Source organism: Micropterus salmoides, unplaced genomic scaffold, assembly GCF_014851395.1.
Source record: "Micropterus salmoides isolate LMB-PRFRI ecotype aquatic unplaced genomic scaffold, ASM1485139v1 Ms_hic_scaffold_10, whole genome shotgun sequence".
NCBI lineage: Eukaryota > Metazoa > Chordata > Actinopteri > Centrarchiformes > Centrarchidae > Micropterus > Micropterus salmoides.
Genome location: NW_024040041.1, coordinates 30,502,493 through 30,517,896, shown reverse-complemented (window position 1 = coordinate 30,517,896; position 15,404 = coordinate 30,502,493). Strand labels below are relative to the sequence as shown.

The 15,404-nt window shown below is 43.9% G+C and overlaps 2 protein-coding genes across 2 annotated transcripts; both read left to right on the top strand.

Annotated features, from left to right (window-relative positions):
- The first annotated feature begins 414 nt into the window (after positions 1-414).
- LOC119917962 lies at positions 415-3,284 on the top strand. Its single transcript, XM_038738432.1, has 5 exons — positions 415-915; positions 1,024-1,136; positions 1,229-1,283; positions 1,415-2,481; positions 2,570-3,284. The coding sequence occupies exons 1-5, from the start codon at positions 829-831 to the stop codon at positions 3,282-3,284; spliced, it is 2,037 nt and encodes a 678-aa protein (XP_038594360.1). The 5' UTR covers positions 415-828.
- A 5,344-nt stretch (positions 3,285-8,628) lies between these two features.
- LOC119895015 lies at positions 8,629-12,101 on the top strand. The gene is made up of 4 exons (XM_038707786.1): positions 8,629-8,991; positions 9,100-9,212; positions 9,305-9,359; positions 9,491-12,101. Exons 1-4 carry the CDS (start codon positions 8,905-8,907, stop codon positions 10,700-10,702), a joined length of 1,467 nt encoding a protein of 488 aa, XP_038563714.1. The 5' UTR covers positions 8,629-8,904; the 3' UTR covers positions 10,703-12,101.
- The last annotated feature ends 3,303 nt before the right edge of the window (positions 12,102-15,404 follow it).

Below are 15,404 nucleotides of genomic sequence, written 5' to 3'. Positions count from 1 at the left end.
TGGACGTGTCACAGCGGGAGTTGAACCTGTGTCTCTCACACCAAAGGCATGTGTCTTATCCACTGCTCCATCACCACCCCTTACCACTCTTCCAATACTGACTTTTAGTTTCAAAATTGATTTCGTAATCGTTATTGTAATTTTCACACATACATTAAAGTCAATAGGACCTTTAACAATAAAAAAGTAAAGCAATCACAGAAAGTGCTCAGGAATAGTAATTTGAACAGTGGGTATTTAACATGCAGTTGTGTCTAATTGATGTTTTTAAAATTTTTCAATGGCAAAAAAGTTATACACTTGTTAGTAGGATCAATTCATTGTTGGTTTTCGGTCTTTTAATGTGATTTATCGACAATAAGATAGATAAAGAGTATTCCCGGCCAATCCTTTTAACTCAAGCTTAAACATATTCCGACAATGATTTCTAAATGGTAAATAATATAACCATTTGTCTGTAATCAGCAGCCACTTGACAGTTTGTGGTATTTAAGACTCTTAAATTCCTGTCAGAGATGCATTTGTGATGAAAATACAAGGGGCTTAGTGAAAGCTAATAGGACACTCATTTTGGTTGCTGATTCCCTAATTTGCATATTAGTTCCATGCTTTGCTTTGTTGTGTTCTGTGAAGGAACCTTCACCATTATTATCGTGTTGATGTCACCTAGTTCTACATTCCGTACACTGTGAATTTGAGGTGCTTTTGTAGATTCTCCATCACTTGGTGTCTGAAAGCTCAGCTATCCAGTCCCTCTGAAAAGACAGTTGTTCACTTGTTCACTGCGTTCAGCAAAATTGTTTATTCAAACCTGTTCAAAACTCAAACATGGAAGCCCACATCATTTTTCAACAAGTCCAAAAGATGAGACCATCCTGCTTCTCTGTAGAAGAGCAATGTTGCTACAAAGCAGAGGTAAGTTCCTGTACATGTAAAAGTGCACTGTTCATTATTTATGTTACATTGCATAATATGGTGTTTCTGTGAGCTGTTAAACTGTACTGTACCGAATCTGTGTTGCAGAAAATGATGCTGAGGCAGTTTATGCTCTTGAAGCAGCGGGGGCAAGTTCCACGTTATTTATCTGTCAGAGACATGAAGACCTGGCTGTTGAGAGGAAGAAGCTTCCTGGAGGAGTGAGTCAAACTGATCATTGGTTTAACTGTTACACTGGCAGAAACACGTTAAATTAGAGCATTTTAAAATACAGTGTTTTTTATTTTTGCAGGTTTCTGGAAACAAATGAGAGTACTGGGGAAAGGGACCTGTTCATGGCTGAATTGGTACGTAAAATATAGAGGATCTAGAGACTTGAGAGCAATATTTTAATGTTAACTGTTTAGTTTCATGTAAAAATAGTCTACTGTCAGCTCCATTATGCTCCTGGTGTGACTAAAAAGTGTGTTGTTGACAGGCCTGGACCACAGCGAGGCACTTCTGTCTCGCTCAGATGGAAGAAGAGCTCCTGGAGGAACTGAACAAAGAAAAGCAGCTTTCACAGCTGTTGAGCAGGGAGGTCACACTGGAGGGCCTTGAGATGTTTGTCTCAGTCGTCCACCCAGCAGCAGAGGAGGATGTAAAAACCTTCCTTCCATCTATGCACGCCAAACTGCTAAGAATTTTCGGAGGCATTCAGATCAACAGCGGTCCACTCTCTGAAGGGGACACAAAACCAGCAGAGCTCTTGGAGCTTGAACAGAGTGCTGCGTCCCTGGTGCCAGAGGTGGTGGACATTGCTCTCAAGTTCCTCCTGGAGGAACCAGAGCTAAAAGACAAATGTAAACTTGCCAGTGCTGAGATTGGCAAACTTCTGACTAACTCAGCAGCTCCTTGCCTTTCTCAGTTTGGATCTGTGTCAAGAACTGTTGTGCTTAGCGTCTGCACTAGAGCTGCCCGATCCATTGTGAAAGCCATCTTTGAGAGGTTCGACCAGCGCTCCAAGTCCTTCCACCAGATGGACTATGATGAGAGTGATTTCTCTGCCGGATACGGTGCCATCTTTGCTATCCAGGAAATGGTCAAAGAAAAGTACCTTCGGCTCTTCGCCTCAGAGGAGCAGGAAGGGGCACTTCTTGAGAAGAGAGAGGTTTCTCCACAAGTGCATGAAAATATGGCCACTGCTCCAAACGATGTGACCGAGGACACAGTCTTGGTCAAATCGGGTACCAGTGTGGCTGTGTTCATGGCTGATGAGCCGGAAGAACTGCAGCAGGAAGATGTGAAGGAATCGCACACAGAAGAAACCCTGGTTCAGGACACTGCCATCCAGAACATGGACCACGGAGTGCGAACAGATACATCCACCCACAGTCACGCTGGCCTCTGGAGTTCAGAGAGACTGGATGACCAACTACTGGAGAAGAAGGAAACCTCCCAAGGAGTCCCTGGGGATGAAGAGTTGGCCATTATGCAATATCATTTGACTGAGGTATCATCGTCAGTCAAGTTCGAGGAGATCAAGGTGAAGAAGCAGTTGTCAGTGTGAGAGAAAGAAGGGAGTGCGTGCCTTCTTCCGTGGTGTGTGGAAGATGATGACATGCTGCTTTAGTGTATCCACAATGGACTAAAGCATTGTGCATGCACCTTGCTCCCTTCACCCTGTTCCCCTCATCCCTGCTCCCCTCATCCCTGCTTCCCTCATCCCTGCTTCCCTCATCCCTGCTTCCATCATCCCTGCTCCCCTCATCCCTGCTTCCCTCATCCCTGCTCCCCCTGCTCCCCTCATCCCTTCACCTCCTTCTCCCTTCTGGATGCAGCTCAAGTTCATCAAGTTGGTTACCAGAGCCAATATCCCCACTTGTTCAGTGGACCCCATGCCTACTATCATGGTCAAGGCATGCCTCTCTAACCTCTGTCCCATCACAGTGGACATCATAAACACTTCTCTGGTATCTGGCTCGGTACCCTCCTGCTTCAAAACAGCTGCCGTTACTCCTATTCTCAAAAAGCCCAGTTTGGACCCGGATGACCTCAACAACTACCGTCCGATCTCCAACCTTCCCTTCATGAGCAAAATTGTGGAAAGAGCAGTTGCCGCCCAACTTCATCAACACATGTCCCACTATGATCCCTATGAAACCTTCAGTCTGGCTTCAGAGCACATCACAGCACTGAGACCGCCCTCATCAAAATCACTAAGTTCCCCTCATCCCTTCATCCTACTCCCCTATCCCTTCACCCTTCTGGATGCAGCTCAAGTTCGTCAAGTTGGTTACCAGAGCCAAGATCTCCACTTGTTCAGTGGACCCCATGCCTACTATCATGGTCAAGGCATGCCTCTCTAACCTCTGTCCCATCACAGTGGGAATCATAAACACTTCTCTGGTATCTGGCTCGGTACCCTCCTGCTTCAAAACAGCTGCCGTTACTCCTATTCTCAAAAAGCCCAGTTTGGACACGGATGACCTCAACAACTACCGTCCGATCTCCAACCTTCCCTTCATGGTCTCAGTTTCCACTGTTATGCTGATGACACAGCTGTATATCAGCACCAAACCATCCACTCAGCTTCCCCCTCTGTCACTTGTTAACTGTTTGAAATAAAAACCTGGATGTCATCCAATCTACTCAAGCTGAAGAGCAGCAAAACGGAGCTAATGGTAGTGGCTCCCAAGACGCTGCTCCTGAGGGTAGGTGATCTACTCCTCAAAGTGGATGGTTGCTCCATCTCTCCATCCCAAGAAGTCCGCAACCTTGGTGTCATCTTGGACTCCACCCTTTCCTTCCAGTCACATGTCAAAATTATTACCAAATCTGCTTTCTACCACCTCAAAAACATCTCCAGACTTTGATCATCACTCTCAGACTCTGTGGCAGAGTCTCTCATCCATGCTTTCATCACCTCCCGCCTGGACTACTGTAACGGTGTCCTGTATGGGGTACCCAGCAAGGTCCTGGACAGGCTACAATATGTCCAGAACTCGGCTGCCAGGGTTCTCACCCACACACACACACTAGGTCGTGGCAGCACATCACCCCAATCCTCACTCAGCTTCACTGGCTGCCGGTCAAATTCCGCATCACCTACAAAATCCTACTCCTCACCTATAAATCTCTCCATGCCACTGCCCCCCAGTACCTACTGGGCCTTCTCCACTCCTACTCCCCCTCACGGAACCTGCGGTCCCCCGACAAGGGCCTGCTCTCTGTCCCCCACACCAGACTGCGGACTTTTCGGGATAGAGGCTTCAGTGTCGCAGCCCCCACCCTCTGGAAGTCCATCCCCACAGAGATACGAAATGCTCCCTTCTGGACACCTTCAAAAAACCCCTAAAAATCCAGCTCTTCACAAATTCAACCCTGAATGACCTTTTATTGCTCTGTCTCTGCAATTATATGTAAAGCGTCCTTGGGGTCTCGTGAAAGGCGCTATATAAATACAAGTTATTGTTATTATCATTATTATTATTATTATCCCTGCTCCCCTCATCCCTTCATCCCCTCATCCTTCCATCCCTGCTCCCCTCATCCCTTCATCCCCGCTCCCCTCCTCCACTTATCCCTTCCTTCCCAATCAGGAGCACAGCTCTCTCATGTCTCATCTAGGGACCGTCTGGGGGGGCTTGAAATAAACTCAGGTGAAAAACACTTCCAAGACAGAACCCCAAAACGGAGTCTCCTCCACCCGGTTTCTGTACACCCTCCCAGACCAGCCTAAAGAGAGGACATCCTTCTTCCACCATCATCCTTCCCCTCTATATGCATTAATCCATCCTCCATAATCAATGCATTCCAAATTTGCATGTACTGCACATGTACAATGTGCTTGTGAAAAAGAAGGGAGTGCGTGCCTTCTTCTGTGCTGGCTGGAAGATGATGACATGCTGCTTTAGTGCATCCACTAAGGGCTGAATCTCAGCAATCTCTCTACAATAAGTTTTAAATACTGTCTGGCTGCCATGCCTCGATTTTGAGAATCTGGCTTGTTTAATTACAATAAAAATCCATGGATTACTTTTATTTCAGCATTTATTCATTTAGTCTTTTTAGTGTTTGTCTGTTTGATTGAATAACAAAACTAAATCTATACCATTAAGTCTGAACCAGAGCTGGAAGATAAGTTGCCAGTGCTGAGCTTAGCAAACTACGTGTGAACCAGTGGTAGTTCAACATGGCACCTCATGGTAAAGGACTCTGAGGATCTGAAAAAAAGAAATTGCTGCTCTACATAAAGATAGCCTAGGCTATAAGGCAAGGCAAGTTTATTTGTATAGCACATTTCAACAACAAGGTCATTCAAAGTGCTTTACATAAAACATAAAAGCCACAGGGAAATATAAAAAAAAGTTTAAAAGCAGCATAGGGAAATTTCAAAAAATACACATTAAAAGTTACAGTGCAGTGTACAATCAGGGTTAAGAGTTAAATGGAAAATAAAATACTGGAATGTTTGACTGTTCAAGAAGATTGCCAAGATCCTGAAACTGAGCTGCAGCACGGTGGCCAAGACCACACAGCGGTTCAACAGAACGGGTTCCACAAAGAACAAGGCTCACCCTGATCAACCAGTAGAAGTTGAGTGCACATGTGTTACATCACATCAGACAACAGCGGCATTAGTGGTGTAGGAAAACCTTCATTTTTATTTCTTCACCGGCAGGACTGGCAAAACATACACAAACTGTCCGTCAAGCAGCACCGGGAACACACACACTCTTAATCCGACCAGGGCTACGTCTAATAACTGCCACTTCTTCTAATGTGGCTTTCTGACATATTGAGGGGATGAGGGGAGCAGGGGGAGCAGGGATGATGGGAGCAGGCAGCAACATCGATTTTGATGCATTGTTTTTTTTTGTAGTGTCACATTTTAAGAAACTCACATTTGTCCCTACAAAAAATGGCTTCTTCACAAAATCTGCTGTATAAATATCATACATTAATATTTTTTTCCACTTTAAACGAGTCAATATTTCAAAGCTACTTCAGCCTGAAATATACATATCGAATATTATGTTTGGGGGATCCCTTTAAATGTCACTATGTTTAAATAACGCCACGATGACGGGCAGCAACATTGCTTTTGATGCATTTATGCATCTTTTCTGCAGTCGCAGTTTAAAGTTCATAATCTTAGCTTACAAAGACATATGATCATTTCCAGATCCTCCTGTGTGCCGTCTCCTCCTCCACTACTGCTCATACTATCAGGTACACCTGTTCAATTGTTTATCGACACAAATAGCTGGTCAGCCAATCACATGGCTGCAACTTAATGCATTTAGGCACAAAGATGTCAAGACAACTTGCTGAAGTTGTGCATCAGAATGGGGAAGAAAGGAGATTTCACCACATGTATCTGATCTTCCCAATATGAGTGTAATTTGCCTGGTCCTCTACGCTCTGACATATTCACAAGGACACGGTCATCTGGAGAAAGCACTGAGCTCTGCCTCTGATCATAGTATATTTTTCCTCTTGTCCTAGTCTTTGTAATGGTTCTGGTTGCAATATCATTTGCTTCTTTCATTGAATTACGTCCTTCTCTTCATCAATCCTAAAGATCAAGTCAATTGGCAAATGGGGCTTTCAACCAAAACAAAAAGAAACAGAGTATTCTGTTGCCTTGCTGGTGGTGCAGTTGTAAGCATGTACACTTTATTCACATAGTCACTCCAATTTCCCTTTTACTCCTCATCCAAGGTCCGCAGCATCGATAACAAGGTGCGATTAAATCTTTGGCTGGGTTCCCTTGTGTTTTGGAGTTGGCCACACCAGTGTACTTTTGCAACTGTCTGAATTACTGGTTCTCAAATTATTTTCCTTGATCGTGATGTATTTTAGCAGGGAAGCCAAATTTGAAAGTTTGAAATTTCAAAGTCATTCAAAATTTTATCTGATTTGTTACGGGTTGGGTAGGCTTGGGCAAATTTAATGAAGTTGTCAATCACTAAGCAGTAAGCCTCTTCTAAAGATGATGCACAAGAAAGCCCGCAAACAGTTTGCTGAAGACAAGCAGACTAAGGACATGGATTACTGGAACCATGTGCTGTGGTCTGATGAGACCAAGGTAAATTTATTTGGTTCAGATGGTTTCAAGCATGTGTGGCGGCAACCAGGTGAGGAGTACAAAGACAAGTGTGTCTTGCCTACAGTCAAGCATGGTGGTGGGAGGGTCATGGTCTGGGGCCAGGGCTGGACGCACCTTTGGGGCCAGTGTGACGTAAATTATGTATTTATATAACTGTTTTTAAAAATGAGCCTACGATTTTCTATACTGACACTGGGCCGGTCCAATTACATCTCTTACTAGCCCCCACCCCCTCTGCTCACTGTTTCTTGCGCTACGGCTGCCGCCAAATGCGCGAAAATAACCGCGTTAGTGAGTGACAAAGTGACAGGGCTGAGGGAGAGAGAGAGCAGGAAGAGAGTGGAGGTGAAGCGGTAAACATGGAGTAGCTCAGCCTGTAGGGAGGGAGGGTCATTTACACTGGGGACATGTAGGCTACCCACCACTTTTAGAAAGCATTTGTTAAAAATATTCCTGAAAAATAGCTTGAACCAAGAAATGTTAATTAACAAATAAAAATGCTATGAAAAAGGTTTATTTGCACAATAAGCTTGCAATGCAATTTAAATATAGAAGAAAACTGTGTTGTCCAAAAAAAGTAACTTAAGTAAAAACAATAATAAGCTACTGATTACTGCATTATATTATATTTTATGTTCTGAATTGTCACCTGCCACCAATCCTGCCCCAATCTTGTGCAACGTCTTGTTTCGTCAACACTTATCTAAGCCCTTAAATGGAAGGATGGTGTATTGGTGAGGGGTGTCTGACCGATTTTGGTGGGCCGCCTGGGCCAAAAATGCCAGGGCCAATTTTTTTTGTCCCAGTGCAGCTCTGTCTGGGGCTGCACATTTCTGTGACTGAGAAGTACTTTTTGGCAAACAAAACATATTTATTCATACATAGACCATAAGACATTGAATATTCCTTACTCAGTGCAATTAAAGTGTTTTAGGGTTAGTTTTGTATTTTGTTACCTTCATCAGGTGTGACCAAATTGTTACATTCATTCATAAGCTGACGCTTTTATCCAAAGAAATTTTGAATTGCAATTTATGTCAAAGGTTGCAAGCCTCTGGAGCAACTAGGACTTAAGCGTCTTGCTCAGGGAAATATTGGTGGACGTGTCACAGCGGGGAGTTGAACCTGTGTCTCTCACAACAAAGGCATGCGTCTTATCCACTGCTCCATCACCACCCCTTACCACTCTTCCAATACTGACTTTTAGTTTCAAAATTGATTTCGTAATCGTTATTGTAATTTTCACACATACATTAAAGTCAATAGGACCTTTAACAATAAAAAAGTAAAGCCAATCACAGAAATTGATGTTTTTAAAATTTTTCAATGGCAAAAAAGTTATACACTTGTTAGTAGGATCAATTCATTGTTGGTTTTTGGTCTTTTAATGTGATTTATCGACAATAAGATAGATAAAGAGTATTCCCGGCCTAATCCTTTTAACTCAAGCTTAAACATATTCCGACAATGATTTCTAAATGGTAAATAATATAACCATTTGTCTGTAATCAGCAGCCACTTGACAGTTTGTGGTATTTAAGACTCTTAAATTCTGTCAGAGATGCATTTGTGATGAAAATACAAGGGGCTTAGTGAAAGCTAATAGGACACTCATTTTGGTTGCTGATTCCCTAATTTGCATATTAGTTCCATGCTTTGCTTTGTTGTGTTCTGTGAAGGAACCTTCACCATTATTATCGTGTTGATGTCACCTAGTTCTACATTCCGTACACTGTGAATTTGAGGTGCTTTTGTAGATTCTCCATCACTTGGTGTCTGAAAGCTCAGCTATCCAGTCCCTCTGAAAAGACAGTTGTTCACTTGTTCACTGCGTTCAGCAAAATTGTTTATTCAAACCTGTTCAAAACTCAAACATGGAAGCCCACATCATTTTTCAACAAGTCCAAAAGATGAGACCATCCTGCTTCTCTGTAGAAGAGCAATGTTGCTACAAAGCAGAGGTAAGTTCCTGTACATGTAAAAGTGCACTGTTCATTATTTATGTTACATTGCATAATATGGTGTTTCTGTGAGCTGTTAAACTGTACTGTACCGAATCTGTGTTGCAGAAAATGATGCTGAGGCAGTTTATGCTCTTGAAGCAGCGGGGGCAAGTTCCACGTTATTTATCTGTCAGAGACATGAAGACCTGGCTGTTGAGAGGAAGAAGCTTCCTGGAGGAGTGAGTCAAACTGATCATTGGTTTAACTGTTACACTGGCAGAAACACGTTAAATTAGAGCATTTTAAAATACAGTGTTTTTTATTTTTGCAGGTTTCTGGAAACAAATGAGAGTACTGGGGAAAGGGACCTGTTCATGGCTGAATTGGTACGTAAAATATAGAGGATCTAGAGACTTGAGAGCAATATTTTAATGTTAACTGTTTAGTTTCATGTAAAAATAGTCTACTGTCAGCTCCATTATGCTCCTGGTGTGACTAAAAAGTGTGTTGTTGACAGGCCTGGACAACAGCGAGGCACTTCTGTCTCGCTCAGATGGAAGAAGAGCTCCTGGAGGAACTGAACAAAGAAAAGCAGCTTTCACAGCTGTTGAGCAGGGAGGTCACACTGGAGGGCCTTGAGATGTTTGTCTCAGTCGTCCACCCAGCAGCAGAGGAGGATGTAAAAACCTTCCTTCCATCTATGCACGCCAAACTGCTAAGAATTTTCGGAGGCATTCAGATCAACAGCGGTCCACTCTCTGAAGGGGACACAAAACCAGCAGAGCTCTTGGAGCTTGAACAGAGTGCTGCGTCCCTGGTGCCAGAGGTGGTGGACATTGCTCTCAAGTTCCTCCTGGAGGAACCAGAGCTAAAAGACAAATGTAAACTTGCCAGTGCTGAGATTGGCAAACTTCTGACTAACTCAGCAGCTCCTTGCCTTTCTCAGTTTGGATCTGTGTCAAGAACTGTTGTGCTTAGCATCTGCACTAGAGCTGCCCGATCCATTGTGAAAGCCATCTTTGAGAGGTTCGACCAGCGCTCCAAGTCCTTCCACCAGATGGACTATGATGAGAGTGATTTCTCTGCCAGATACGGTGCCATCTTTGCTATCCAGGAAATGGTCAAAGAAAAGTACCTTCGGCTCTTCGCCTCAGAGGAGCAGGAAGGGGCACTTCTTGAGAAGAGAGAGGTTTCTCCACAAGTGCATGAAAATATGGCCACTGCTCCAAACGATGTGACCGAGGACACAGTCTTGGTCAAATCGGGTACCAGTGTGGCTGTGTTAGTGACTGATGAGCCGGAAGAACTGCAGCAGGAAGATGTGAAGGAATCGCACACAGAAGAAACCCTGGTTCAAGACACTGCCATCCAGAACATGGACCACGGAGTGCGAACAGATACATCCACCCACAGTCACGCTGGCCTCTGGAGTTCAGAGAGACTGGATGACCAACTACTGGAGAAGAAGGAAACCTCCCAAGGAGTCCCTGGGGATGAAGAGTTGGCCATTATGCAATATCATTTGACTGAGGTATCATCGTCAGTCAATCTGCAGGCCAATGTGGCTGTCAACATGATCGAGGAGATTCAAGGACTGCAGCGGGAAGAAGAAAAACAGAAAACCCTTGTCCAGCACTGTGATATGAAGAGAAAGAAGGGAGTGCGTGCCTTCTTCCGTGGTGTGTGGAAGATGATGACATGCTGCTTTAGTGTATCCACAATGGACTAAAGCATTGTGCATGCACCTTGCTCCCTTCACCCTGTTCCCCTCATCCCTGCTCCCCTCATCCCTGCTTCCCTCATCCCTGCTTCCCTCATCCCTGCTTCCATCATCCCTGCTCCCCTCATCCCTGCTTCCATCATCCCTGCTTCCCTCATCCCTGCTTCCCTCATCCCTGCTCCCCTCATCCCTTCACCTCCTTCTCCCTTCTGGATGCAGCTCAAGTTCATCAAATTGGTTACCAGAGCCAATATCTCCACTTGTTCAGTGGACCCCATGCCTACTATCATGGTCAAGGCATGCCTCTCTAACCTCTGTCCCATCACGGTGGACATCATAAACACTTCTCTGGTATCTGGCTCGGTACCCTCCTGCTTCAAAACAGCTGCCATTACTCCTATTCTCAAAAAGCCCAGTTTGGACCCGGATGACCTCAACAACTACCGTCCGATCTCCAACCTTCCCTTCATGGTCTCAGTTTCCACTGTTATGCTGATGACACAGCTGTATATCAGCACCAAACCATCCACTCAGCTTCCCCCTCTGTCACTTGTTAAATGTCTGAAATAAAAACCTGGATGTCATCCAATCTACTCAAGCTGAAGAGCAGCAAAACGGAGCTAATGGTAGTGGCTCCCAAGACGCTGCTCCTGAGGGTAGGTGATCTACTCCTCAAAGTGGATGGTTGCTCCATCTCTCCATCCCAAGAAGTCCGCAACCTTGGTGTCATCTTGGACTCCACCCTTTCCTTCCAGTCACATGTCAAAATTATTACCAAATCTGCTTTCTACCACCTCAAAAACATCTCCAGACTTTGATCATCACTCTCAGACTCTGTGGCAGAGTCTCTCATCCATGCTTTCATCACCTCCCGCCTGGACTACTGTAACGGTGTCCTGTATGGGGTACCCAGCAAGGTCCTGGACAGGCTACAATATGTCCAGAACTCGGCTGCCAGGGTTCTCACCCACACACACACACTAGGTCGTGGCAGCACATCACCCCAATCCTCACTCAGCTTCACTGGCTGCCGATCAAATTCCGCATCACCTACAAAATCCTACTCCTCACCTATAAATCTCTCCATGCCACTGCCCCCCAGTACCTACTGGGCCTTCTCCACTCCTACTCCCCCTCACGGAACCTGCGGTCCCCCGACAAGGGCCTGCTCTCTGTCCCCCACACCAGACTGCGGACTTTTCGGGATAGAGGCTTCAGTGTCGCAGCCCCCACCCTCTGGAAGTCCATACCCACAGAGATCCGAAATGCTCCCTCTCTGGACACCTTCAAAAAACTCCTAAAAACCCAGCTGTTCACAAATTCAACCCTGAATGACCTTTTATTGCTCTGTCTCTGCAATTATGTGTAAAGCGTCCGGGTCTTGTGAAAGGCGCTATATAAATACAAGTTATTGTTATTATTATCATTATTATTATTATCCCTGCTCCCCTCATCCCTTCATCCCCTCATCCTTCCATCCCTGCTCCCCTCATCCCTTCATCCCCGCTCCCCTCCTCCACTTATCCCTTCCTTCCCAATCAGCTGCACAGCTCTCTCATGTCTCATCTAGGGACCGTCTGGGGGGGCTTGAAATAAACTCAGGTGAAAAACACTTCCAAGACAGAACCCCAACACAGAGTCTCCTCCACCCGGTCTTCTGTACACCCTCCCAGACCAGCCTAAAGAGAGGACATCCTTCTTCCACCATCATCCTTCCCCTCTATATGCATTAATCCATCCTCCATAATCAATGCATTCCAAATTTGCATGTACTGCACATGTACAATGTGCTTGTGAAAAAGAAGGGAGTGCGTGCCTTCTTCTGTGCTGGCTGGAAGATGATGACATGCTGCTTTAGTGCATCCACTAAGGGCTGAATCTCAGCAATCTCTCTACAATAAGTTTTAAATACTGTCTGGCTGCCATGCCTCGATTTTGAGAATCTGGCTTGTTTAATTACAATAAAAATCCATGGATTACTTTTATTTCAGCATTTATTCATTTAGTCTTTTTAGTGTTTGTCTGTTTGATTGAATAACAAAACTAAATCTATACCATTAAGTCTGAACCAGAGCTGGAAGACAAGTTGCCAGTGCTGAGCTTAGCAAACTACGTGTGAACCAGTGGTAGTTCAACATGGCACCTCATGGTAAAGGACTCTGAGGATATGAAAAAAAGAAATTGCTGCTCTACATAAAGATAGCCTAGGCTATAAGGCAAGGCAAGTTTATTTGTATAGCACATTTCAACAACAAGGTCATTCAAAGTGCTTTACATAAAACATAAAAGCCACAGGGAAATATAAAAAAGTTTAAAAGCAGCATAGGGAAATTTCAAAAAATACACATTAAAAGTTACAGTGCAGTGTACAATCAGGGTTAAGAGTTAAATGGAAAATAAAATACTGTAATGTTTGACTGTTCAGGAAGATTGCCAAGATCCTGAAACTGAGCTGCAGCACGGTGGTCAAGACCACACAGCGGTTCAACAGAACGGGTTCCACAAAGAACAAGGCTCACCCTGATCAACCAGTAGAAGTTGAGTGCACATGTGTTACATCACATCAGACAACAGCGGCATTAGTGGTGTAGGAAAACCTTCATTTTTATTTCTTCACCGGCAGGACTGGCAAAACATACACAAACTGTCCGTCAAGCAGCACTGGGAACACACACACTCTTAATCCGACCAGGGCTACGTCTAATAACTGCCACTTCTTCTAATGTGGCTTTCTGACATATGTCACAACTTATCCTGTGTCCTACTGGCAAGAAACATTATTGAGCAGTGTAACATTCCAGTTTACAGATTGGTCAATGATTGGCAGCAACATTGATTTTGATGCATTGTTTTTTTTGTAGTGTCACATTTTAAGAAAAACTCACATTTGTCCCTACAAAAAATGGCTTCTTCACAAAAACTGCTATATAAATATCATACATTAATATGGAATATACATATCGAATATTATGTTTGGGGGATTTTAACCCTTTAAATGTCACTATGTTTAAATAACGCCACACATGGAAATGTATCAGGTCACTGAAACCAAACATTTTTGAAAACCCCTGCCAGGGTGAAGATTAAGAAATGCTGGCTGCAGTGTTGTCATGTAGACAGTTTCTGCCTTTCGACGTAAGAGTGCGCACCGTTATCTGCTATGTTTGATGTCAGATTGTGCGCCACTGCCTTCTTTGATTACATTATTTTAGGCTCTGATTGGTCAACATGGCTTTACAGTTAGTCATATTGTCGCCTGGTGGTTTGACATGCTCTTGGCATCGCTTGATATCGTGTTTTCATGTAGACAGATTTTTTTTTTTAAATGGAGGAAAAACTCCGGTTCTCACTCTTAAAGGTATGTACATATGGTTAACATGAATGGTAACATTACAATTATGACAGTTTTAGTCAAGAGCAGTGATATTTTTAGCTACCTACTCATTCAGTCAGTCCTCTATTGTTTGACATGCTTATTCCTCGCTGTTTTAATACTGCGGCTGTGTTTTTATCTGTTTTCTTAATATTATGTGCATTTTTTAGTCGTAAACCTTTTTATTCGTTACTCACTGTGTGTAAAGTATGCTGCACACTTCCTTTCCATTTCAGCATCATTAAATCAGTGATCGACCGTGTGGACTTGCATAGGGTTCAGAATGCTTCAGGAATGATCTGCAATGCTCGTATGCCTCTCTTCTTATGCCTTCCAGAATGGGCATCACCACATCCTGACTGGCCACTAGCTGCTCTCAATCCCTGCTGAGGAGTTAGCGCAACACTCCCTGTGCAACAGGTGCTCTAAATGATCCCTAATCAAGAACTACAGTAGTGGAGACTCGGCCAAACTAATGAGAAATAAAAATTTAAATACCAGAAAATTCATACAGACTTCTACAATCTTTTCAGTCAAAATTTTACAAAATATCTAAGAGAGAGTAGGTGCGATCGACCTGAGGTTGGTTCTTCGTGTTGTGTGAACAACTCTTCTCCTCACCAAAGTGTATCTCAGCACCTTTACTTAGTTTAGATGGCAGTTTCGTGTCTCTTCTCTGTAAGAGGATCACAGCCGCTTGTCTCAAACTACTAGTGTAGGTTTCAGCGTTTCTGGTTTGTAGCTTAAATTCTGACTCTGCTGTGCAAAATAGGATCTGGTTACTTCGAGATAACTGTTCTTTTCCTCTGCAGTCTCTTAGTTTTGTCTATCATCTCTAAGGAGTTAACACACTCACATATATACACTTTCCACTCCTGTGCCTCCATCCATCTATCCATCGATGCAGCTGACTGATGAATCCATCCCATCATTCATCTCACTTGTCATTTTCCTCCCTCTCACGATTTCCTGTATTTGTTTCCCTTAAAAAAAAATAGTTGTCACAAGATCCAGATTTTTCCTCCTTCTGAAGATAGCCTACTTGCTGGATCACAAAGCCATTCATAGGATCAAAAACGGACACCAGGTAGATTTGGTGCACCTAACACACATTGCAGACAACAAGTTAAAGCGTCCATTATCTTTGACTCCCATTTCAAATAAAAAGAGAATGCCATTAGCTGCACAGGAATATCCTCCCAATGTATAGACACTAGTGGTGGTGAAGTAGTGAAGAGCAACAGCTGAAGATCTGGATGGATGAGAAGTATGAACTTGAAACCTCCAGCTGAGGACAGTGTGGAGGACTGTGGGTTTTAGCAGCAGTCACAATCACTG